The sequence below is a fragment of the Taudactylus pleione genome, unplaced genomic scaffold, assembly GCF_031769625.1.
Source record: "Taudactylus pleione unplaced genomic scaffold, aTauple2 ptg000804l, whole genome shotgun sequence".
NCBI classification, from domain to species: domain Eukaryota; kingdom Metazoa; phylum Chordata; class Amphibia; order Anura; family Myobatrachidae; genus Taudactylus; species Taudactylus pleione.
Genome location: NW_028285206.1, coordinates 122,510 through 150,037, shown reverse-complemented (window position 1 = coordinate 150,037; position 27,528 = coordinate 122,510). Strand labels below are relative to the sequence as shown.

At 43.5% G+C, this 27,528-nt stretch overlaps 2 protein-coding genes across 3 annotated transcripts in view; one reads left to right on the top strand and one right to left on the bottom strand.

Moving 5' to 3' along the window:
- LOC148474865 (uncharacterized) overlaps nucleotides 1-7,954 on the top strand; it is a 77,235-nt gene extending 69,281 nt beyond the window's left edge. Inside the window, exon 5 of the mRNA XM_088458072.1 lies at nucleotides 7,887-7,954. Coding sequence (XP_088314198.1) covers nucleotides 7,887-7,914 — 28 coding nt within the window. The 3' untranslated portion in view covers nucleotides 7,915-7,954. The remainder of the gene's footprint in view (nucleotides 1-7,886) is intronic.
- Nucleotides 168-27,278, bottom strand: LOC148474864 (uncharacterized). 2 transcript variants are annotated; one of them, XM_088458070.1, is made up of 5 exons: nucleotides 27,203-27,278; nucleotides 17,215-17,374; nucleotides 8,675-8,772; nucleotides 7,426-7,729; nucleotides 168-2,348 (listed from the first exon to the last, which is right to left on the bottom strand). In XM_088458070.1, the coding sequence occupies exons 1-5, from the start codon at nucleotides 27,248-27,250 to the stop codon at nucleotides 1,273-1,275; spliced, it is 1,686 nt and encodes a 561-aa protein (XP_088314196.1). In that variant the 5' UTR covers nucleotides 27,251-27,278; the 3' UTR covers nucleotides 168-1,272. The 2 variants fall into 2 exon arrangements, with proteins under 2 accessions (XP_088314196.1, XP_088314197.1); XM_088458071.1 differs by having other exon boundaries at nucleotides 168-2,345.
- Between the last annotated feature and the right edge of the window lie 250 nt (nucleotides 27,279-27,528).

Here is a 27,528-nt window from a genome sequence, read left to right as displayed (position 1 = left end):
ACAAACATTCAGCCCTGAAATCCCAATACTGGAAAGTAGATGCTCATCTGGTATTTTGTACATGGAAAACCACAGAAATAAATGTACACAATATTACAACTTATCATTTATAAATAAGTACATACTGCACAATATTAAATTTCAAAAATATAAATCTTTATAGCCTCACCCTCTAAGCACAAGAAAGAGAATTTATTTACATACACAGAAATATACACATATTGGGAGACCACTCGTAGCACCAGGAACACCCACATATAGGACAGTCCTCACTCCTCACTGTTGTGTCCTGATGATGTGTGATAGCACTTTTATTTTTCTCTAACAAACCATACTCTGATATAACTAAGTGTTTATATCCACCCATTGCTCTGGGCGCCTGGTCTCCTTGCAGCATACAGGTTTCATAGAGTGGAGGAGGTTGGTGGCAGGAACGTGTATGTCAGCTATCAGAACCTTATGGTCTATTATTAGATGATAGAACTCCGTTACTGCCTTGACCACTGGTGCTCGTCTTCCTACACAATGTTCTTTGAGTGATCCAATTCCAATAATTGGTATACACGCTACAGAGTAACTTTTCTTACAAAACAGATAAAAGCAAGAAAAATAACACAAGAAAAGAATAAGGACAGTAATATAAGCTAAGCCCATCCAACTGTCTGGATCACAAAACAAAAATGTCAGAGGCTGAATGAAGCACCTGGATCAAGAGAAATACTAGGCTTAATGAGATGTTTTCTAAAAAGAAATTTCCACTTGTAAACACACAGTTTATCCAGTGTAAATAAAGGATGGTTTAATGAGATCCGATTTCTGTAATTTCCGACAATGTACTTAAATTGCTGGCAGAAAGGATGCGGTTTGGCCGAAATACTGACCCCAGAATCCCGCCGCCCAGCAAAATGCCGACGCCAATATCCTGAAGATCAGGATACCGGCATTGGCATCCCGAATGCCATAATCCTGAACATCAGGACCCCGGTAAGTATAGTAGTTTCCCCGTGGATGGAGGAGTTAGGTTACAGGGAGAGGGGGTTAGTTTTAGGCACCACTGGGGGAGGGGTGTTAGGCACTAGGGGTGGGTTAGGGTTGGGCACCAGAGAGGGTTAAGGTTAGGGGGGAAAGGGGTCGGGATCGTCAGCGTTCGGACTTCCGGCGTCAGCTGTTCAGCCGCCGGTATTTCATACCCATTCCCATAAGAATAGCTAATCTGTGTGAAGTATTTTATGTGAAACAAGATGTGATTTCTGTATAAAACATTTCCCATAGTCAACAGCATGGAAATGATTTCTCACTTGTGTGACTTCTCTGATGTAAAAGAAGAAATGATTTCTGTTTAAAACATTTCCCACACTCAGAGCATGGAAATGGTTTCTCCCCTGTGTGACTTCTCTCATGTCTAACAAGCTCTGATTTTGTTGTAAAACATTTCCCACACTCGGAACATGAAATTAGTTTTACACCTGTGTGATGTCTCTGATGTAAAACAAGTACTGATTTCTGTGTAAAACACTTCCCACACTCAGAGCAGGAAAATGGTTTCTCACCTGTGTGACTTCTCTTATGTGCAACAAGATTTGATATTTGTCTACAACATTTCCCACATTCAGAGCAGGAAAATGGTTTCTCACCTGTGTGAAGTCTCTGATGTGCAACAAGATCTGATTTTTGTGTAAAACATTTGTCACACTCAGGACATGGATATGGTTTCTCACCTGTGTGACGTCTCTGATGTGTAACAAGATGTGATTTCTGTGTAAAGTATTTCCCACACTCAGAACATGGAAATGGTTTCTCACCTGTGTGACGTCTCTGATGTCTAACAAGATGTGATTTACGTGAAAAACATTTCACACACTCAGAACACGGAAATAGTTCCTTACTTTTGTGACTTCTCTGATGTGTAACAAGATGAGATTTCAGTGTAAAATATTTCCCACACTCAGAACATGGAAATGGTTTCTCACCTAAGTGACATCTCTGATGTGTAACAAGATGTGATCGGTGTATAAAACATTTCCCACACTCAGAACATGGAAATGGTCTCTCACCTGCCTTAGCTGGCTGATGGGTAATAAGCTTTATATTCTGTGCAAAACATTTGACATCTACAGAAGAGGGAAATATTTTATCTACTCTAAGAGATGTAATAGAGGTACCAGGAGAACATTCCTCATTATAAGCAGGATTAGGTGATACATCTGCAACGTGAGGCACTGGATGTATAATTGGGGTAATGGGGTTTTCTACCGGAGAATCTTGTTTGATGTCATTATCTTCTATTTCACAATCTGGAGATAAAACTAGATTCTCCTTCCAGATATTCCTGCTGTTACCTCCATCTGCTGGGAAAAAAATAAATATATGAATATCCCATAAATATAATGTTACATAAAGACTGTTATCAAAGGTCCTTAAATCACCATCAAATGGATAAACTCACAATGCTCTAAGGTACAATGTAAAACTCATCACCTGACATGTTACACTGCTATGTATAGAGCAGGGATTACAGCTTTATTATAATCATTTGTGCTGGAATTTACTCTGTAATATGAGAGCAATGTGTGGTGATAATACAGCTATAACTTGTGCTGTAATATACTAGACTGGTATTGAATAAAATTACAGCTGAAGCGCATTGAAAAACCACAGCTGCCTCCAGGCTTGTAGGTAAAATGTGCAATATCCAGGAGAACTGTAACTGCAGCAGTCAACAGCATGGAAATGATTTCTCACCTGTGTGACTTCTCTGATGTAAAAGAAGAAATGATTTCTGTGTAAAACATTGCCCACACTCAGAGCAGGAAAATGGTTTCTCACCTGTGTGACTTCTCTTAGGTGCAACAAGATTTGATATTTGTCTATCCAGGAGAACTGTAACTGCAGCAATGCAGAGGTGTGAAATGTAGGACCATGTGAAATTACTCGAGCTCTGAATCCCCAAAAAATCTGACTGGCCATCTAAGACTACCGGTAGCTTAGGTCTCCTGTTATTCTACCTAAAATTATCCACCAACTCCTTCATTTTAGAGGCGTTTAGAAGTAAACAATGACTCTTAATCCACTCAACTATTTTTACAACCTTGTTCCTATACGCACCCTTGTCTTCATAAGTTATCAAGCCAACCATAGCAATATCCTCCGCAAATTTTAAAATGTTAACTGATTGTGAAGATGATACGCAGTCGTGCGTAAATAATGAGTATAGTAGGAGACTGAGAACGCAACACTGTGGGGCACCTGTTTTTAACAGCACTTCCACTGAAGTGAATTTCCCAACTTAACCACTCGGGGTCGAACTTTTATAAAGTTTAATCTGTTAAAACTTTTTTCTGAGTCCATGGGGACACTGGGACCTGGGTATAGGTGGAGATGCAGGAGTCTGGGCACCAAAGAGTTGACTTCTTTGAGAGCAGCACAGGATCCTCCTTCCCTATACCCCACCTGAAGTCCGGGAAGCCAGTTATACTTAATAAGTCCAAGGAGCAGGAACAGGAGAAGAGAACACCAGCACACATGCACGTACAAACCTACACACCAACTGGTAAGAGACCGAGTGCCAAAATTGGGAAAGCCCCAGCCAGCCAAGGGCATGAGGGTGGGCGCCCAGTAACCCCCATGGACATAGAAAAAGGTTTTAATAATCAAGACAAAAATCCCCTCTTTTCTTTCGTTCACTGGCACTATTAGATGTCCCAAAGCGGTCTCTTCAAAGGAGGGAATGCTCCTGTACTGCTCTAAGGACCCGACGCCCAAAAGCCATATTGGGCGAGGCAAAGGTGTCAAAGTTGTAAAACTTTATGAAAGTGTTGGCAGAAGACCACTTGGCCGAGTGAAAGCTGCTCTGCAGAGGCACCTCAGTCTGCTTGCCCTCGGGGTCCCCACAGATGTAGTGGAATTAGCCTTCACTGAGGCCAGAACCGACGTCCTTACCAAAAGATGTCTGACAAATCGCCAGACACAACAAAATTTGTTTAGAAGATGACCAGCCACGCTTGTGGAAGTCAGAAAGAATGAATAGGGAGTCAGATTTCCGAATGTCCTTGGTCTGGTCGACATAAGTGCGAAGAGCCCGGACCATGTCCAATGTGAGGAGAGAATGACCAGAGTCTGTAGTATTGGTAGCCAAAGGGACCACAATCTCCTGATTGATATGGAAACGTGACACCACCTTCAGAAAATAGCCCAGGCAGGTACAAAGGACAGCATTGTCAGGATGGAAAACAAGTAAAGGTGCACAGTAAGACAATGCCCCAAGTCCAAACCAAGACTCTGCGGACTGAGGAAATAGCCAGTAGGATACCGCTTTCCACATCAGCCAACAGAATCCAACGGTTCAAAGGAGGATTGTTGAGGCCCCATCAACACTAAAGTCAGGTCCCATGGTGTCACCGGGGGGAGAGGGTGGTTGAATGTGAAGGACCCCCTGCAAGAAAGTCTGAATAGCCGGAAGGCGAATAATCTTGCATTGTAGCAAGATCAAAAGGGCCAACACCTGTACCTTAAGGAAAGCAAGGCGAAGGGTCAGGTCCTAGCCCACCTGCAGAAAAACAATATCTTGGATTGGGGAAAAATAAGTGTATCCCCACCATGGGCAGAACACCACTCAAAATAAGTTCACCATACATGATAATAGATCCTTGCCAATGAAGGTTTCCCGGCACGGATCATGGTCCGGATAACCAAATCATACTAACTCTTGGCTTTTAGGATTGAGGTTTCAATAGCCACTCCATTAAAGCAAGTCGGGCAAAATCGAGATAGAGACATGGGCCCTGGAGAGAAGATTCGGCCAAAGAGAAAGGCGCCATGAGGACGATAGAGTGTGAAGGTATGCGTAACAAGCGCTCTGTCTACAAAACGGGGTGATGAGAATGGCGGAGATGCCCTTCTGCTTTAACTTCCAAAGGAAGTTAAAGCAGAGCAATCAGAGGTAAGAGGTAAACAAGTGAAAATTCTATGGCACTGTGAGTGCGTCAGTCTCTAGTGCAGAAGCCATAGCGAGGAAACTTGTGGTTGTGTCTGGAGGCCATAAAGTCAATGTATAGATGGCACCAGAAACGGCCCAACATCTGAAAAACTTTGGGATGTAGAGACCACTCTAGACTATTGGAATGTAGACTGTTGACAGAGCTGGAAGAAAGCCCATGAGGATGGACCAACTACCTTCATGGGTCCGCAACTTCTGGTACCTCCCTGGTTTATGTAGGCAACCGCTGTCACATTGTCGGATTGAAAAGCTAGCCCCAAAAGCTGGTCTGTAGTTAAAAGAACCCTATCCTGAATCAGAAATCTGTGACCCCTGTTGAGGTGAGATGATTGGAGCCACCATGAGAGGGAATGGCAGACCTCTGAGAACAGACCAATCGTTTGGGATTTAAGATGGGAGAGAGCGGTTTCACCACTGTAGAAGTTTCAGTTGCAGTGGCCTGAAATGGAACTGTTCATATTCCATCATATCAAAGGTGGAGACCATCTTTCCCAAACCTCACATACAGAAGTGAATCGAGACTCTGCGCTGGTGGAGGAAAAGTTTGATGAGGGACTGAAGGAATGTCAGCTTGTCCCCGGAAACAAAGACCCTATGTGGTCTGGAATTCAGCAGAGCGCCCAGATGGAGCATTTCCTGAGACAAAGCCAGGCTAGACCTGCGCCAGCTGATCAGCCATACATGTGACTGCAAGACGTCCACTGAGCCAATAGGAGGTCATCCAGGTATGGCAGAATTTTGATACCTCATTGACAAAGGTCAGCCGCCATAACAGCCATGAACGTTGCGAACACTGGTGCCGTAGATAGTCCAAAAGACAAGTCCCAAACTGGAAGCGGTCCCTCTGTATCGTGAACCGCTGATGATCTTCCTGCATAGGCACATGCAAGTAGACATTCTGTATGTCCAGGAGACCATGTAATCACCCAGCTCCATTGCCTGTATGATGGAATGGAGCGACTCAATCCTGAAACTGGGGACCCTGAGATACAGTTTAAGATTCTGCAGGTTGAGTATAGGACGAAAGGAGCTGTCTGGATTTTGAACGAGAAACAAATTTGAGTAAAAACCTGTCCTGCTTTGGGGGAGAGAAACGCGAACTATCACATTGGAGGTCAAAAGGGCCTTGACGGAAGTACGAAGGGCGGCGGCCTTGCCAACTGGAAACCCTGTGGAAAAAAAACTGAACCAGAGGGCGTTCCTGAAATATAAAGGAGAACCCTCGGGATATGGTGCCCCCTACCCAGGTATCTGATGTTGTTTCCAACCATACATCGGCGAAGCACAGAACGGCCGCTCACCTTGGGAGGTCCAGGTGGGGGCCAGCCCCGTCATTCCGCCGGTTTATAGGCTGGCTAAGGAGCCTTGTGGTGACCTGACCAGTTCTAGTGGCTTCTGGACTTTTGAAGGACGAGCTCTGGAAGAGGGACAACCTCTGGCCTTTTCCTGTGGGTGAAAGGACAGAAAGGGAAAACTTTTGGTCTTCGGAGCCGCCGGGGGGGGAGAAAGGCCATTTTAGAAGCTGCTACAGTGGTGATGATTTTATCCAGCTCAAAAACAAAGAGAGCCTCACCAGAGAAAAGAAGGCCCTCCAGAGCCTTCTTGGACTTGCTGTCTGCTCGCTTACCTAGCTGCCACAGAGGAAGCGGAGTCCTTGGAGGATAGAATGCTCAAATCAATGTTGGCCTTGCCTATATAAGTACTGGCCTCTCATACAGACAAAAAATGTGACAGCCAATAGTCTGACCAAGTTGGAGCGCGCACTGGCTGTCTGGACATTTTCTCACTGGACACAAAACTTTCCGTACAAAACTAGCATCCTTGGGTGTGAAAATGGTAACAATTAGCAAATATGGAAATTACTACATCATCAGTCTTCTCCGTTTGCTTGGTGCTAGGCTATATTCCAGAAATGTAGATCATTATGTGGTTTAAAAAGTGTCCAAGATGATGACTTTTTCCTGATTTCGCTTACCCTTGAGGGGAACCATACTCAGATAAGCATTTACATATTTTCTTAAAAGTACGCATAATTCTATTTTACAACCATCAATTGGGTATTATTTACTACACTATGAGCGCCTTCTTGTCCTATTACTCTCTCTCTATATATATATATATTGACACACACATATATTTATTAATTGATTGGTTTATGAGAGCATGTAAATGTACTGATTTACACTCACAAACTATGCCTCAGATGAAAGCGCACCAGAACTACTGTAGAAACGCGTTAGTGAGACTACATTTTGTCATTATCACTTTCCATATCTCATATACATTTTGGATGGCTCTGCAGTAACCAATTAGATTTACTAATCTACAAAATGCTCACTGACAGAGGAGGGTGAGGGACAAGAGATTTTTGTAGTGACTGAGCAAGGAGAATATGTCACTTTTTTCTGTAATAAGGGTTTATTACTCACCTGTGCTGATATCTGTAGGGATTTCCTCCTCCATACACTGCTGATCACCCCTCACATACATCTCTTCTTCACCATCTATATCTTCTGCTATTACATCAGTCACATACGTCTCTTCTTCTCCCTCTGTATCTTCTACTTTTATATCAATCCCATACGTCTCTTCTTCTCCTTCTATATCTTCTGCCTTTATATCAGTCACATACGTCTCTTCTTCTCCATCTGTATCTTCTGCCTTAATATCAGTCACATACGTTTCTCCTTCTCCCTCTATATCTTCTGTCTTAATATAAGTAAGGCCTTCATCCTAAAACACCCACAAAACATTAAACATTCAAACTAAGTATATTATATGAGAATAAATAGCATAATATCAGCATGTAAGATATTAAACTATTCTTATTATTTTTGCTTTTATTTTATTAAATTTTTTTAATATTTATTTTTATTTATATTTATTTTAGAAATTGGATCTCAAGCCATAAAATGTAACAGAAAAAAAAAATTAATATACACATACACACACACACATATATATATACACACACACACTACATTCCAGCATGGAAGTGAAGAGATAGAGATACAGGACAGCGGCGTAATCAAAGGCTGAGCACCCAGGATGAATATCCCACCCTCAAACCGAACCACAGTAAGTGGGAAAATAAATGGTGGAGAATGACACCAAACTGCTAAGGGGAAGTGCGGGACATACAATGTATGTCCAACTCAGAGGCAGCACAACACACTAAGGAGCTAACAGCTGCAGAATCAACTGAGCTGAAACTACAGCCATGGGCAGTGCGTGGAACTAGAAAGCCACGGCCAGTGGCTGAAGGAATTTGCAAATTTAGGGACAATTTTGATTTGACCATATCAGTGTTCAATTTATTAGTGATATATATTGTTTTTGCTTTATCTGTCTGAGCACTTTTAGATCCAAGTCTACTTATATGTTTTATTGAATTTTATTTTTCTCTCTCATTTTTATTTAATATTTGAATGCCACATATTCTTCAATTTGGTTATCCGTGGTTATATTTCGTTTTTAAGATAGTTACTTGTAGTATTATTCCTCCAATCTACAGATTAGCTACATAACCATCACAAGTGGCTGAATGAGATAGGTAGGAGCGCCGAGAGTTACTAAAGCAAATATAATAATTAAAGAGATCCAGATTAATCAATCAATGCAGGTGAATTAATAAAATGTCACTTTGGGATTACGACCCTTGGGAAGAGCCTATATTACCTGATCCTCCTGTGGGATCCTGTGATTCTCCTCTTTACAGTCCTGGGAATAAAGAGGACGGGGACATCTCTCTGGGGTATTTCTGTTACTGGGTCCATCTGTAGGAGACACACAGTGACTGAGTATATTGTGTATATGTTATTATCAGGTGATGTGTGTACAGTAACCTATACTGTATGGGAAAAGTTCTCAACTATACTAGGTATGACACCCTAATGTACATAAAAGAGGCATCTCATATATATATATATATATATATATATATATATATACAGTCAGGTGCATAAATATTGGGACATTGACAGAATTTTCATATTTTGGCCTCTGTTCACCACCACAATGGCTTTGAAATGAAACAAACAAGATGTGCTTTAACTGCAGACTTTCAGATTTAATTTGAGGGTAATTACATCCAAACCAGGTGAACGGTGTAGGAATTACAATGGTTTCTATATGTGGCCAAAAGTAATGGGACAAACTAAACAATCCTAAATCAAACTTTCACTTTTTAATACTTTGTTGCAAACCCTTTGCAGGCAATTACAGCCTGAAGTCTGGAACGCATAGACATCACCAGACGCTGGGTTTCATCCCTGGTGATGCTCTGCCAGGCCTCTACTGCAAATGTCTTCAGTTCCTGCTTGTTCTTGGGGCATTTTCCCTTCAGATTTGTCTTCATCAAGTGAAATGCATGCTCAATCGGATTCAGGTCAGGGGATTAACTTGGCCATTACATAACATTCCACTTTTTAGCCTTAAAAAACTCTTTGGTTGCTTTTGCAGTATGCTTCGGGTCATTGTCCATCTGCACTGTGAAGCGCCATCCAATGAGTTCTGAAGCATTTGACCGAATATGAGCATATAATATTGCCCGAAACACTTCAGAATTCATTCTGCTGCTTTTGTCAGCAGTCACATCATCAATAAATACAAGGGAACCAGTTCCATTGGCAGCCATACATACACACGCCATGACACTACCACCACCATGCTTCACTGATGAGGTGGTATGTTTTGGATCATGAGCAGTTCCTTTCCTTCTCCATACTCTTCTCTTCCTATCACTCTGGTACAAGTTGATTGCCAGAACTGTAATGGCTTTTTTAGATGTTGTTTGGCAAACTCTAATCTTGTCTTCCTGTTTTTGTGGCTCACCAATGGTTTACATCGTGTGGTGAACCCTCTATATTCACTCTTGTGAAGTCTTCTCTTGATTGTTGACTTTGACACATATACACCTACCTCCTGGAGAGTGTTCTTGATTTGGCCAACTGTTGTAAAGGGGTTTTTCTTCACCAGGGAAATAATTCTTCTGTCATCCACCACAGTTGTTTTCCGTGGTCTTCCGGTGTTGCTGAGCTCTCCGGTGCGTTCTTTCTTTTTAAGAATGTTCCAAACAGTTGATTTGGCCACACCTAATGTTTTTGCTATCTCTCTGATGGGTTTGTTTTGATTTTTCAGCCTAATGATGGCTTGCTTCACTGAAAGTGACAGCTCTTTGGATCTCATATTGAGAGTCGACAGCAACTGATTCCAAATGCAAATGTCACACCTAGAATCAACTCCAGACCTTTTACCTGCTTAATTGATAATGAAATAATGAGGGAATAGCCCACACCTGTCTATGAAATAGCTTTTGAGTTGATAGTCCCATTACTTTTGGCCCCTTAAAAAGTGGGAGGCACATATAGAAACTGTTGTAATTCCTACACCGTTCACCTGATTTGGATGTAATTACCCTCAAATTAAATCTGAAAGTCTGCAGTTAAAGCACATCTTGTTTGTTTCATTTCAAAGCCATTGTGGTGGTGAATAGAGGTCAAAATATGAAAATTCTGTCAATGTCCCAATATTTATGCACCTGACTGTATATGTGTATATATATATATATATATATATATATATGTGCCAATAATTTATATCAGTGAATCCATGTCTATCAATAGGGTTTAATATTAGGACATTACCAAAAGATATTTGCACTGTACGTCTAGGGTCCTCACATCTCCAGCAGTGTGATAGGGCAGATCTGTGAAACTACATCTAGGGTCCCCACATGGATTTGAATTTGATGTACGGCATCGGTGTCACTCGTCACATGACCACACACATAAAGCCAATAGAGAGCCTCAGGCCTGCTCTTACAGAGAGTGAGGCAACCACAGAACTGAACCAAACACCTGCCCAGCAACAGCAGGGTGTCAGCACGGATTCCAAGCATGAACCACCTCTGCCGGGCCTGGCAACGTGTGACAGTTGTTAAACAGAGTCCCAGGTTTCTACCAACACTGAATGTTAAGTTACAGACAGTCTGGTCAGTGGGGATTAGAGTCCCCTGTGCAGGACACAATATACTGGGCGGCATGTAGAGACAGTCCATAAATGGGCCCTTTATCAGTAAGGACGTCTGTGACCGGATGACCTTACTCCGCCAGGCGATCACAGATGTATAACATGATAGAATAGAGGGTGATTACTGATCCCTGAGTAACCAGAGTCAGATTACTCGACCACTCCTAGGGATTCCCTCTCATTGGCAGTAACCGCCTGTTACTGACTCCTCCCACTGCATAGTGGTCGGGAAACTCGCTGCCACCACCAGGCTCCTACACCAGTACCAGGTACAACTGCTCCCAAGCTCCTATTACCAGCACCTAGAACCACCTACTTCTGGGTATGAGAGGACACACTGCTACAACAGTTCCTGGGTAGTGATGGCTATATCCTACCGGTCCCTCAGCATGGACAAGCCTGCAAGGGGCAGCTGGCAGAGATTTTCAGCGTGGAGACACTGAGATCAGTGCAGAACAACTGGAGAAGAAAATAGTGTTTTGCTCTATTCTGGTGGTCACAGGATACAAGCAGATGCAGGTGTCTTAAGGCAAGATGTGAAAGCGCAATGAGATATAACAATTACATGATAGATAATTTAATAATAAGGATGTGATGTATGGAAAATTGGTAAAAAATAGTACTATCACAAAGAATTAATAAAAACACAGAATATACAATGGAAAGACACTAATAGCATCAAATATATACATAAATAGAATACACATGAAATACTGAATGTACAGATGAGTAGTTGGTAATGATTGTATTTCTGTCTGTAAGACAGAATTAGGTAATTAACCCAATTAATAAAATAGAACCAATGGAAATATTCTTATGGGACAAAATGAAATAATAGTCTGGGATGATATAGAAAAAGACAATAAGAATGCTCCTGTAAAAGGTAAATTAGCGTTGGTATTGTGCACAATACAGGCTAACCTTATACATGTGGCTCCCGGTTAGACTTCACTGAAACACAGAGGGCAGTGTCCGGAATGCCTCTCTGGTATATATATCACCCACCAAGGAATGATCCGGCCTCCTACCAATGTAGGGGAATGAATGTTGAGTGCGGTGGCACACGACCACCTACACAGTACCATACGGCATCTATTAGAGCATTCATATGGTGACTTTGAACTATCCCGATCCAGCCATCTGACGGAGGTCGGAGTGTGTCAGCACGGCCCTTTTCCATCACGGCCGTTCATCAGCTGAGACTGGGCGCATTGACCCCCTGGTTCTCCTGCACACGGAGTCCCGACAGCCGAAGCTACGAATAGCCATTGCCGCTCACAGGACGGGCAGAGACCAGTCCTCAGATCTTTTCATAGCGGCCTCACACCAGCGGTTACTCCGCATCCAACTTTCCCTGCCACCGCACTCAACATTCATTCCCCTACATTGGTAGGAGGCCGGATCATTCCTTGGTGGGTGAGATATATACCAGAGAGGCATTCCGGACACTGCCCTCTGTGTTTCAGTGAAGTCTAACCGGGAGCCACATCTATAAGGTTAGCCTGTATTGTGCACAATACCAACGCTAATTTACCTATTACAGGAGCATTCCTATTGTCTTTTTCTATATCATCCCAGACTATTATTTCATTTTGTCCCATAAGAATATTTCCATTGGTTCTATTTTATTAATTGGGTTAATTACCTCATTCTGTCTTACAGACAGAAATACAATCATTACCAACTACTCATCTGTACATTCAGTATTTCATGTACATTCTATTTATGTATATATTTGATGCTATTAGTGTCTTTCCATTGTATATTCTGTGTTTTTATTAATTCTTTGTGATAGTACTATTTTTTACCAATTTTCCATACATCACATCCTTATTATTAAATTATCTATCATGTAATTGTTATATCTCATTGCGCTTTCACATCTTTCTTTATCTTTTTGGGTTACCCACCAAAGTGACTAGTCATCACTTTTTTAGAGAGCAGCAGGTAGATTGACAACATCATACATTATTTAACCACAGCGCCTTCATTTCCGATTATTGTTTTCTGTCTTAAGGCAAGAGGTTTACTGCTCAAATGATTTAAAAAATACAATTCCCATTGGTGAAGGAGCTTGGGGAATCACAGCATATAAAATGTTCCAGAAGTACAATCCTTATTGATGTTCCAGAGGCTGTAAACTCAGGGCTCACAGGACATCCATTTACACAGTACTAACACACAATACCACAGGGGGAAGCCCACCTTGGGTCCCTTAACCAATCAAGGTAACTGCATGAACTATGAATACACACATTTATAAAGTATAATGGACATTGGGGAGTGGTTGCTCTTCTGTGCCTGAGAACACATGTACCGTTAACCACAGCCCAGGTGCCAGCAAGTCTGGACAGCGGATGTTGACATCCAAGACTTTACTTCCAGAATTCTGCTAGGAGACCTTATCACTTTTTCTGGATGAATTTGGGCTCCAGAGGCAGATAGAAAGTATTCACAATTAGCAGTGTCCTGGTCACCAAGTGTGAAATCTGTGGAGCTCCAAGAAAACAATCAGCTGGCCAGCTCTCCTTGCATCTCCTCATGTCACTCTGCTGCAGGAGGCTGCATGGAAGACCATTCTGATTCCCTGGGAGGGGGACCAGCAGTAGCCCACCACAAGGGTCAAGTACAATGTAACTTTGACATATTACACTTACCTTAAATACATTGTTTGTGCCTGGGGCATGCAGTCTGGATCCCGACTGTCTAATCCCGGCAAGGGTCTAATGACAGGCGTCGAAATCCCAACGCCTGTATTTTACCTACGCCGGGAGCCCGACGTCTGGCATACCGATCGAAGGTGGGCGGCAGGCGTGGACAGCTGCGGGGTGGGAGGGTTAGGTTAGGGGCTCCCGGGGGGGACTTAGGGTTAGGCATCCCCCTGGGACGGTTAAGCTTGGGGAAGGTGGGTTTAGGGTAAGGCACACAAGGGGGGAGGTTAGTGTTAGTCACCCCCCGGTAGACTTAGGGTTAGGGTGCGGGGAAAGGGGGATTAGAACCGCCAGTCTTCCAGGGTCAGGATTTGAACCGCTGGACGCATTTCATACCGATCCCGTGCCTGGTGCATTGCACACAGCAACATATATACATTTTATTTAAACATATGTAGAGTTTTTCCAAGACAAGCCCCAGGGACTAGGGCTGGGGCTTAAATCTTTCAAACTGGGGCACTGAGAGGCGAACTCATAGCCCTGCAGCCTGGGACTAGACTCCTGACTGTTATTACTCTCCTTGCATCAGCACAGCAGCGCCCCCTTCTTTCCACTGTGGGGTTCTGCGGCTCCCGGTCCCTCAGCATGCGGCCACTCATGAGGCCTGGGACATTTTAGCTCTGTGCACATCCCGATTGTGGCATCAGTCTCTCTCAGTCTGTGTAGTGGCCGTCTGGTTGTAAATCCGTAATATAGGTCTAATTCTGCTGGTTTCCAAGTTGTGCAAATATAGGTGATTAGCAGGGCCGGATTATAGGCAGGGCGGATGGGGCGGTCGTCCAGGAGCCCCCAACGTGTGCAGCAAGCATTCTGGAGTCTGGACACTCTCTGGCTGGTTCCCCTCGGCAGCAGACAGCAGCAGTGACAGCTGAGCACACTGACTGTCACTGATCGTAGCTGACGATGGAAGCCCCGCCCCCTCGCTGCCACGATTCGCGGGTGAATGGGTAGGGGGCGGAGACTACTTACGTGACCCACATCATTTAGAAGCCCTGCCGTCCTGATCTGATCCTACAGCAGGTACAGTAGTGTTTGTGTGCACTCTGGGCCTGATTCAGACCCGGACGCTATTTGCGTCCACTCGCTGGCTAAAAGGGGCCGGCTATTTAAATCATGCTCTCGCGCTGCGTCGCGTAAAGCCGCCCGCTAAGTAATAGCAAGCGGCCGCACTGTGCGCTCGCACCTGTATAAAGACGCCCCTTTGCCACTCGCAACACACGTCATCTCCGGCAGTTTTAGGATTAATCGGGAACATCGAGAGCCATCGGAGCTGCTCGCAGCGCAGCAATGTTTCCCACCACAACATTGCGAGCAGTTCAGGCTAAAATACAACTGTTACGTGTGTGATGACGCTACTTTGCTAATTATGCACGACCATTAAACGCCGTTCTGACGGTCAGGCACGCCTGCGTTCGCACATCCACACCCCCATTTTCAAGCACCTTCCCCTGCTACCTCCCACAAACGGCACTATCTGTCACTCAAAATAGCGGCCCGACTTGCCTGTTACGGGCGGCCACTTTCCCATCGCAATATCTGGTTCGCGCACAATGCGAGCGAGCGCAGCATAGCGTCCGGTCTGAGTCAGGCCCTCTGCCCTTTCCTCTCTCTCTTACTTTGTCACTCATGACCTCTGTCTCTAGCCATGGCCTCTCTCTCCCTTTCTCACTTCCTCTCTCCCTCTTGCTCTCACTTCCCTGTCTGTCTCACGCTCTCCCTTTCTCCCTCCCCCTCCTTGTCCCTCCCTCTCTCTGTCTCTCCCTTTCTATCCACCTTCCTCTTCCGCCTTTCTCTCACCCCCCACTCAAAATTCTCCGTTTGCCCCTGGCAGTGGGGGCCAATTTATAAATTATCGCATTTGCAATACGATCTGGGCATGACATTACCACCCATGATCGCACTGCAAGATGCGATCATACCGCTAGAATCCCTGTGATGTGCCCGGAGTGCTGCCGGGGGTTCTGCGCATGCCACCATTGCCGGGTGGGTCCCGTGGGCCCCCACAATGTAGTTGCCCCGTGGTCCCCACAAGCCTTAATCCGGCTCTGGTGATTAGTGGATGGAAATTAACCACTACTGCTTTATGAAAAGAGAGGACGTCATACTGAAAAGGTCCCGTGTGTCCCTTATGACCATGTGTCGTGGTCACCAGCTCACAGCCAACACTTTCGAGTGCAGACACTTCTACTATGAGAACGTCAGAAGCTTCTTTATGTAACGTTCAGTTTCTCTTGGTAGAACATGAGGAAAAGTGATATCAAATCTCTCAGCTGAGTCTAATGATTTATCACTAGACAATGCCACAGCCAGTGAGGGGAAATCTGAGGCCGTGGGGTGGACGGGTCTCTCGGGTTCCAGCCGGGTCTGCAGGAGAGAAGCCTCCACTTGGGAGGTCTAGAAGCATTCATCAATACCCTCCTGAGCAGAATCATTATTCTGGGTATTACGCTGGGTACACAACAGAACGACGAAGAGTCTATCCAGCAATAGTCTGATACCATGTGATAATATAGCCTGTCAGCGTACACACTATGTGATCCGCCATACAATGGCTCGATATATTATTACAAGGGCAATGTTACTGCACTGCAGAGTAAGTTACATCACCCTATCTCTGGGCTGGTAACACACAGTGATGTATGAGATACACCAGGGAGTGTGGGGAGGAGACTGGTCAGATCTCTGGGCTGGTAACACACAGTGACATGATGTGAGGGGGAGAGCAGGAGTATAATAGGGGCTGATGGCTCCTGATGTATGAGATACACCAGAGAGTGTGGGGAGGAGACTGGTCAGATCTCTGGGCTGGTAACACACAGTGACATGATGTGAGGGGGAGAGCAGGAGTATAATAGGGGCTGATGGCTCTTGATGTATGAGATACACCAGATAGTGTGGGGAGGAGACTGGTCAGATCTCTGGGCTGGTAACACACAGTGACATGATGTGAGGGGGAGAGCAGGAATATAATAGGGGCTGATGGCTCCTGATGTATGAGATACACCAGAAAGTGTGGGAAGGAGACTGGTCAGATCTCTGGGCTGGTAACACTCAGTGACATGATGTGAGAGGGACAGCAGGAGTATAATAGGGGCTGATGGCTCCTGATGTATGAGATACACCAGAGAGTGTGGGGAGGAGACTGGTCAGATCTCTGGGCTGGTAACACACAGTGACATGATGTGAGGAGGAGAGCAGGAGTATAATAGGGGCTGATGGCTACTGATGTATGAGATACACCAGAGAGTGTGGGGAGGAGATTGGTCAGATCTCTGAGCTGGTAACACACAGTGACATCATGTGAGGGGGAGAGCAGGAGTATAATAGGGGCTGGTGGCTCCTGATGCCCCCCACTGGGCAGATACATTTCCCTCATTAGTTTGTACTGACAGAGGAGGGTGTAGTATATTAGATTGCTGTAGTTACTGATCAAAGAGAATATGTGACTCCTTTCTGTAATAAGTGTTTATTACTCACCTGTGCTGATATCTGTAGGGATTTCCTCCTCCTTACACTGCTGATCAACCATCATATACATCTCTTCTTCTCCCTCTATGTTTTCTGCCTTTATAACAGTCACATACGTCTCTTCTTCTCCCTCTATATCTTCTACATTAAGATCAGTCATGTCTTTAACCTGTATAAGCCACAAAACAATAAAGTTACACTTAAATATCAATAATGATATTAGACATTAGTAAAAGAAAAGAATAACAGTGTGGAAGACTAACTACAGCTGCCCTACATACCATATAGTAAATGTGGACTTACTTGTGTTACCAGAGAGGTCTGACAGTCACCACTATAAGTATGGGCTGATACAGGACACACTTAATTATCATATCAATGACCAACACCAGACAAGGAGCTAAATTCTGGTTACACACAAAGCTGATTCCCCACAGAGAACTCTGTGATCAGAGTGGGGGGGGGGGGGGAGGGGGCACCCAGGTCACACTGATACCATATAGAAAACACTCACATTCTTCAGACACCGTGGCATGAACCTTACAGTGTAACATGTCCTATTCAGGCATATTACACATGATCAAGAATTTCATAAAACCTCAGAAACGCATTCCACACATACCAGAAAAAATTACATTACCGCAATAAGGGCTGTATAAAATTGGATTTTTTTTTTTTTTTTTTTTAAATCAAAAACGAATTTATTTGATTTAAATAGTTTAAAAAAAAAAAAAAATGTAAATAAACATTTAAAAATTTTAAATGTTTACTTTAAACAAATTTTTTATAAAAAATCCTATTTAAATCCCAAAAATCTAATTAAAATCAAATAAATCCATTTTTCATTATTTAAAAAAAAAAAAAAAAATTTATGCAACCATGGCAGAAACCTTAGGGAATATATTTACTAAAGTGCAGGTTTTTACAAGTGGAGATGTTACCCATAGCAACCAATCACATTCTAGCTATTATCTTCTAGAATGTGTTAGATAAATGATAAGTTGAACCTGCTTGGTTGCTATGGGCAACATCTCCACTTCTAAAAACCTGAACTTTAGTAAATATACCACTTACTGCACGTTTTCAGTGTGTAATAACAGTTACGATGCCGTCACACCCTGCACTTAGCTGCAGATTCTGCAGTGTCATGTACTGATGTCACTCACACAATGAGGGGGGGCTATATCACAGGTCTGAGTGCTCAATGGAATAATCGCATGAAAAAATCATTACTTTGTATCCCAGCCATAGTTGCAAAGTCCGCTTATAACAAGCGGAATTGGGCTTCTTTTTTCCACAAGTTGATTGTTTTTTTTTATGGTTCCGTGTTGCTTTTTTTTTTTTTTAAGGTAGCTTGTTTTTGGGCTTGTTTTTTTTTTGTGCATTGTTGAGGCAGTGTATGTGTGTGTTTTTTTTACACCAGTAGTGACTGAGGGAGGGGGGGAGGTTGTGTCTGGGGAATAGAGAGCGGTAGACAGTGGACAGGGTGAAGTTGGAGGGGGCAGGCAAGAGGGAGAGGTAAAATACATGACGGAAATGGGGCAGGTACATAGGGGCGAGTTAAAATGACTGAGGCTGTTATAGTGAGGAGATAATGGCATTAGACAGGCGACAGGAGAGGTGAGAGGAATGGGGAGTCAGGTAAAGGAAAGGTCAGCCGACACATCGGCCAGTGTGTACCCACTATGCACGACTCTGCGCACTCCCATGGGTCGTCCATCAGGGTCGCTCTGTCAGCCTGCATGTAGGGCCGAAGGAACGACACAGATGCCGACGCTTGCATAGTGGATGGGGCCAGTGCCCGACATATCGGACGTTCGGTCACCGCATCGCGCAGTATGTTTTGACCGCCCGATATATATTGCGTGGTCGGGCAGCTGAAGACTGGCAAGGGAATGAGGTATGAAAAGGGGGAGGAGGTAAAAATATGGAGGTTGGTGTAGAGGTAGAAAAGCAATATAGGCAGATAATAAGGCTGTGCATACACTAACATATTTAAGTTAGTGAAGGGGGGAATAAAGGAAGTTAGGCAGGTAGAGAGGACAAAGAGACACCCCCATAAATTGGTCTTTTTTATTGGGTTTTTAATGATTGGTTTGGGCTTGTTCGTAACTTATTGGTTGCTTATTTTTCATTTCAGAGTTGGCAACACTGATCCCAGCCTGAGTGGTAGCGATCAGACGTTTCCTGAAACTTTAGATCAGATCATGTGGAAGAAGCATTAATAGAACGTGATACACTGTATGGTAGTTTAATGGTTTAACTGTTAAATACTTAGAATATAATACCAGCTAAGAACCCCTTGCACAATCTACTTTTATTATTTTATAATAACTAACAAGGCATTTTTAATTGTTCCACTATATATCTGTATGGTCCACTCTCCTCTTTAAAACAATAATACCACATATCAGTGTTTGTCGGGAGCTGGTATTCCCCCTCATATATCACTGTACAATCCCCTTCCCCCTATATAATAATAATACCACATATCAGTGTGTGCTCGGAGCTGGTATTCCCCCTCATATATCACTGTACAGTCCCCTCCCCCACTATATATATTTATTACCAGTTATTTATATAGCGCACACATATTCCGCAGCGCTTTACAGAGAATATTTTACCTTTCACATCTGTCCCTGCCCCAGTGGAGCTTACAATCTATATTCCCTACCACATGTTCATACACACTATGGTCAATTTTGTGGGGAGCCAATTAACCTACCAGTATATTTTTGAAGTGTGGGAGGAAACCGGAGTACCCGTAGGAAACCCACGCAAGCACAGGGAGAATATACAAACTCCACACAGTTAGGGCCGTAGTGGGAATCAAACCCATTACCTCAGTGCTGTGAGGCAGTAACGCTAACCATTACACAGTCTGTGATGCCCATAATATATATTATTATATATTATATAATAATAATACCACATATCAGTGTGTGCAGGGAGCTATGTTATTCCCCCTCATATATCACTGTACGGTCCCCTCCCCCAAAATAATAATAAATGCACATATCAGTGTGTGCTGGGAGCTGTGCTATTCCCCCTCATATATCACTGTGTGTACAGTCCCCTCTCCCCTATATAATATTAATAATAGCACATATCAGTGTGTGCTGGGAGCTGTGTTATTCCCCCTCATATATCACTGTACAGTCCCCTCTCCCCTATATAATATTAATAATAGCACATATCAGTGTGTGCTGGGAGCTGTGTTATTCCCCCTCATATATCACTGTACGGTCACCTCTCCCCTATATAATAATAAATGCACATATCAGTGTGTGCTGGGAGCTGTGTTATTTCCCTCATATATCACTGTATGGTCCCCTCCCCCAATATAATAATAAATGCACATATCAGTGTGTGCTGGGAGCTGTGTTATTCCCCCTCATATATCACTGTACAGTCCCCTCCCCCCTATATAATAATAATACCACATATCAGTGTGTCCTGTGAGCTGTTATTCCCCCTCATATATCACTGTACAGTCCCCTCTCCCCTATATAATATTAATAATAGCACATATCAGTGTGTGCTGGGAGCTGTGTTATTCCCCCTCATATATCACTGTACAGTCCCCTCTCCCCTATATAATATTAATAATAGCATATATCAGTGTGTGCTGGGAGCTGTGTTATTCACCCTCATATATCACTGTACGGTCCCCTCTCCCCTATATAATAATACCACATATAAGTGTGTGCTGGGAGCTGTTATTCCCCCTCATATATCACTGTACAGTCCCCTCTCCCCCTATATAATAATAATACCACATATCAGTGTGTGCTGGGAGCTGTGTTATTCCCCCTCATATATCACTGTACAGTCCCCTCTCCCCTATATAATAATAATAGCACATATCAGTGTGTGCTGGGAGCTGTGTTATTCCCCCTCATATATCACTGTACGGTCCCCTCTCCCCTATATAATAATAATACCACATATCAGTGTGTACTGGGAGCTGTGTTATTCCCCCTCATATATCACTGTATGGTCCCCTCTCTCCTATATAATAATAATACCACATATCAGTGTATGCTGGGAGCTGTGTTATTCCCTCTCATATATCACTGTACGGTCCCCTCTCTCCTATATAATAATAATACCACATATCAGTGTGTGCTGGCAGCTGTGTTATTCCCCCTCATATATCACTGTACGGTCCCCTCTCCCCTATATAATAATAATACCACATATCAGTGTGTGCTGGGAGCTGTGTTATTCCCCTTCATATATCACTGTACGGTCCCCTCTCCCCTATGTAATAATAATACCACATATCAGTGTGTGCTGGGAACTGTGATATTCCCTCTTATATCACTGTACAGTCCCCTCCCCTCTATATAATAATAATACCACATATCAGTGTGTGCTGGGAGCTGTGTTATTCCCCCTCATATATCACTGTACAATCCCCTCTCCCCTATATAATAATAATATCACATATCAGTGTGTGCTGGGAGCTGTGTTATTCCTCCTCCTATATCACTGTACAGTCCCCTCTCCCCTATATAATAATACCACATATCAGTGTGTGCTGGGAGCTGTGTGATTCCCCCTCATATACAGTCCCATCTCCCCAATATAATAATAATACCACATATCAGTGTGTGCTGGGAGCTGTGTTATTCCCCCTCATATATCACTGTACGGTCCCCTCTCCCCTATATAATAATAATACCACATATCAGTGTGTGCTGGGAGCTGTGTTATTCCCCCTCAAATATCACTGTACGGTCCCCTCTCCCCTATATAATAATAATACCACATATCAGTGTGTGCTGGGAGCTGTGTTATTCCCCCTCATATATCACTGTACGGTCCCCTCTCCCCTATATAATAATATCACATATCAGTGTGTGCTGGGAGCTGTGTTATTCCTCCTCATATATCACTGTACAGTCCCCTCTCCCCTATATAATAATAATACCACATATCAGTGTGTGCTGGGAGCTGTGTTATTCCCCCTCATATATCACTGTACAGTCCCCTCTCCCCTATGTAATAATAATACCACATATCAGTGTGTGCTGGGAGCTGTGTTATTCCCTCTTATATCACTGTACAGTCCCCTCCCCTCTATATAATAATACCACATATCAGAGTGTGTTGGGAGCTGTGTTATTCCCACTCATATATCACTGTACAATCCCCTCTCCCCTATATAATAATAATATCACATATCAGTGTGTGCTGGGAGCTGTGTTATTCCTCCTCCTATATCACTGTACAGTCCCCTCTCCCCTATATAATAATATTACCACATATCAGTGTGTGCTGGGAGCTATGTGATTCCCCCTCATATACAGTCCCCTCTCCCCTATATAATAATAATACCACATATCAGTGTGTGCTGGGAGCTGTGTTATTCCCCCTCATATATCACTGTACAGTCCCCTCTCCCCTATATAATAATAATACCACATATCAGTGTGTGCTGGGAGCTGTGTTATTCCCCCTCATATATCACTGTACAGTCCCCTCTCCCCTATGTAATAATAATACCACATATCAGTGTGTGCTGGGAGCTGTGTTATTCCCTCTTATATCACTGTACAGTCCCCTCCCCTCTATATAATAATAATACCACATATCAGTGTGTGCTGGGAGCTGTGTTATTCCCCCTCATATATCACTGTACAATCCCCTCTCCCCTATATAATAATAATATCACATATCAGTGTGTGCTGGGCGCTGTGTTATTCCTCCTCCTATATCACTGTACAGTCCCCTCTCCCCTATATAATAATAATACCACATATTAGTGTGTGCTGGGAGCTGTGTGATTCCCCCTCATATACAGTCCCCTCTCCCCTATATAATAATAATACCACATATCAGTGTGTGCTGGGAGCTGTGTTATTCCCCCTCATATATCACTGTACGGTCCCCACCCCCTATATAATAATAATACCACATATCAGTGTGTGCTGGGAGCCCGGTTATTCCCCCTCATATATCACTGTAGGGTCCCCTCTCCCCTATATAATAATAATACCACATATCAGTGTGTGCTGGGTGCTGTGTTATTCCCCCTCATATCACTGTACAGTCCCCTCTCCCCTATATAATAATAATACCACATATCAGTGTGTGCTTGGAGCTGTGTTATTCCCCCTCATATATCACTGTACAGTCCTCTCTCCCCTATATAATAATAATACCACATATCAGTGTGTGCTGGGAGCTGTGTTATTCCCCCTCATATATCACTGTACAGTCCTCTCTCCCCTATATAATAATAATACCACATATCAGTGTATGTTGGGAGCTGTGTTATTCCCCCTCATATATCACTGTACGGTCCCCTCTCCCCTATATAATAATAATACCACATATCAGTGTGTGCTGGGTGCTGTGTTATTCCCGCTCATATCACTGTACAGTCCCCTCTCCCCTATATAATAATAATACCACATATCAGTGTGTGCTGGGAGCTGTGTTATTCCCCCTCATATATCACTGTACAGTCCCCTCTCCCCTATATAATAATAATACCACATATCAGTGTGTGCTGGGAGCTGTGTTATTCCCCCTCATATATCACTGTACGGTCCCCTCCCCCTATATAATAATACCACATATCAGTGTGTGCTGGGAGCTGTGTTATTCCCCCTCATATATCACTGTACGGTCCCCTCTCCCTATATAATAATAACACATATCAGTGTGTGCTGGGAGCTGTGTTATTACCCCTCATATATCACTGTACGATCCCCTCTCCCCTATATAATAATAATACCACATATCATTGTGTGCTGGGAGCTGTGTTATTCCCCCTCATATATCACTGTACGGTCCCCTCTCCCCTATATAATAATAACACATTTCAGTGTGTGCTGGGAGCTGTGTTATTCCCCCTCATATATCACTGTACAGTCCCCTCTCCCCTATATAATAATAATACCACATATCAGTGTGTGCTGGGAGCTGTGTTATTCCCCCTCATATATCACTGTACAGTCCCCTCTCCCCTATATAATAATAATACCACATATCAGTGTGTGCTGGGAGCTGTGTTATTCCCCCTCATATATCACTGTACGGTCCCCTCCCCCTATATAATAATACCACATATCAGTGTGTGCTGGGAGCTGTGTTATTCCCCCTCATATATCACTGTACGGTCCCCTCTCCCTATATAATAATACCACATATCAGTGTGTGCTGGGAGCTGTGTTATTCCCCCTCATATATCACTGTACGGTCCCCTCTCCCCTATATAATAATAACACATATCAGTGTGTGCTGGGAGCTGTGTTATTCCCCCTCATATATCACTGTACGATCCCCTCTCCCCTATATAATAATAATACCACATATCAGTGTGTGCTGGGAGCTGTGTTATTCCCTCTTATATCACTGTACAGTCCCCTCTCCCCTATATAATAATAATACCACATATCAGTGTGTGCTGGGAGCTGTGTTATTCCCCCTCATATATCACTGTACAGTCCCCTCTCCCCTATATAATAATAATATCACATATCAGTGTGTGCTGGGAGCTGTGTTATTCCCCCTCATATATCACTGTACGGTCCCCTCTCCCCTATATAATAATAATACAACATATCAGTGTGTGCTCGGAGCTGTGTTAATCCCCCTCATATATCACTGTACAGTCCCCTCTCCCCTATATAATAATAATAGAACATATCAGTGTGTGCTCGGAGCTGTGTTATTCCCCCTCATATATCACTGTACGGTCCCCTCTCCCTATATAATAATACCACATATCAGTGTGTGCTGGGAGCTGTGTTATTCCCCCTCATATATCACTGTTTAGTCCCCTCCATCCTATATAATAATAATACCACATATCAGTGTGTGCTGGGAGCTGTGTTATTCCCCCTCATATATCACTGTATGGTCCCCTCTCCCCTATATAATAATAATACCACATATCAGTGTGCTGGGAGCTGTTATTCCCCCTCATATATCACTGTACAGTCCCCTCTCCCCTATATAATAATAATACCACATATCAGTGTGTGCTGGGAGCTGTGTTATTCCCCCTCATATATCACTGTACAGTCCCCTCTCCCCTATATAATAATAATATCACATATCAGTGTGTGCTGGGAGCTGTGTTATTCCCCCTCATATATCACTGTACGGTCCCCTCTCCCCTATATAATAATAATAGAACATATCAGTGTGTGCTCGGAGCTGTGTTATTCCCCCTCATATATCACTGTACAGTCCCCTCTCCCTATATAATAATACCACATATCAGTGTATGCTGGGAGCTGTGTTATTCCCCCTCATATATCACTGTACGGTCCCCTCTCCCTATATAATAATACCACATATCAGTGTGTGCTGGGAGCTGTGTTATTCCCCCTCATATATCACTGTACGGTCCCCTCTCCCCTATATAATAATAACACATATCAGTGTGTGCTGGGAGCTGTGTTATTCCCCCTCATATATCACTGTACGATCCCCTCTCCCCTATATAATAATAATACCACATATCAGTGTGTGCTGGGAGCTGTGTTATTCCCCCTCATATATCACTGTACGATCCCCTCTCCCCTATATAATAATAATACCACATATCAGTGTGTGCTGGGAGCTGTGTTATTCCCCCTCATATATCACTGTACAGTCCCCTCCCCCCTATATAATAATACCACATATCAGTGTGTGCTGGGAGCTGTGTTATTCCCCCTCATATATCACTGTACGGTCCCCTCTCCCCTATATAATAATAATACCACATATCAGTGTGTGCTGGGAGCTGTGTTATTCCCCCTCATATATCACTGTATGGTCCCCTCTCCCCTATATAATAATAATACCACATATCAGTGTGTGCTGGGAGCTGTGTTATTCCCCCTCATATATCACTGTACAGTCCCCTCTCCCCTATATAATAATAATACCACATATCAGTGTGTGCTGGGAGCTGTGTTATTCCCCCTCATATATCACTGTACAGTCCCCTCTCCCCTATATAATAATAATACCACATATCAGTGTGTGCTGGGAGCTGTGTTATTCCCCCTCATATATCACTGTACAGTCCCCTCCCCCCTATATAATAATACCACATATCAGTGTGTGCTGGGAGCTGTGTTATTCCCCCTCATATATCACTGTACGGTCCCCTCTCCCCTATATAATAATAATACCACATATCAGTGTGTGCTGGGAGCTGTGTTATTCCCCCTCATATATCACTGTACGGTCTCCTCTCCCCTATATAATAATAATACCACATATCAGTGTGTGCTGGGAGCTGTGTTATTCCCCCTCATATATCACTGTACAGTCCCCTCTCCCCTATATAATAATAATATCACATATCAGTGTGTGCTGGGAGCTGTGTTATTCCCCCTCATATATCACTGTACGGTCCCCTCTCCCCTATATAATAATACCACATATCAGTGTGTGCTGGGAGCTGTGTTATTCCCCCTCATATATCACTGTACAGTCCCCTCTCCCCTATATAATAATAATACCACATATCAGTGTGCTGGGAGCTGTGTTATTCCCCCTCATATATCACTGTACAGTCCCCTCTCCCCTATATAATAATAATACCACATATCAGTGTGTGCTGGGAGCTGTGCTATTCCCCCTCATATATCACTGTACGGTCCCCTCTCCCCTATATAATAATAATACCACATATCAGTGTGTGCTGGGAGCTGTGTTATTCCCCCTCATATATCACTGTACGGTCTCCTCTCCCCTATATAATAATAATACCACATATCAGTGTGTGCTGGGAGCTGTGTTATTCCCCCTCATATATCACTGTACAGTCCCCTCCCCCCTATATAATAATAATACCACATATCAGTGTGTGCTGGGAGCTGTGTTATTCCCCCTCATATATCACTGTACAGTCCCCTCCCCCTATATAATAATACCACATATCAGTGTGTGCTGGGAGCTGTGTTATTCCCCCTCATATATCACTGTACAGTCCCCTCCCCCCTATATAATAACAATAATAATATGATATACATTACATTACCTCCTCCAGACAGAGTATAAAATGGCGCCCGGGGTAGTCTGGGTTCATGACACGAGCGATAGAGGACGACTCTTCTACACTGTGTGCTGCTGTTTCTGAACGACTATAAGAAAATGGCCGCCGCAAGTTTGTACTAATATAGAGAATTACAGGCTGTACTACAGTAAAATGGCCGCCGCTCATTGCATTTTAATGTGTAGTCCCTGCTTTGTTTTCTCCTTGGACTGAGGACATATATTTTACAATTTACTTATCAGTTGTTCCCTCTACACTAACAACGAATTATCTAGGTCTAGGACGTTATATGACCCTTTTACTCAATACTA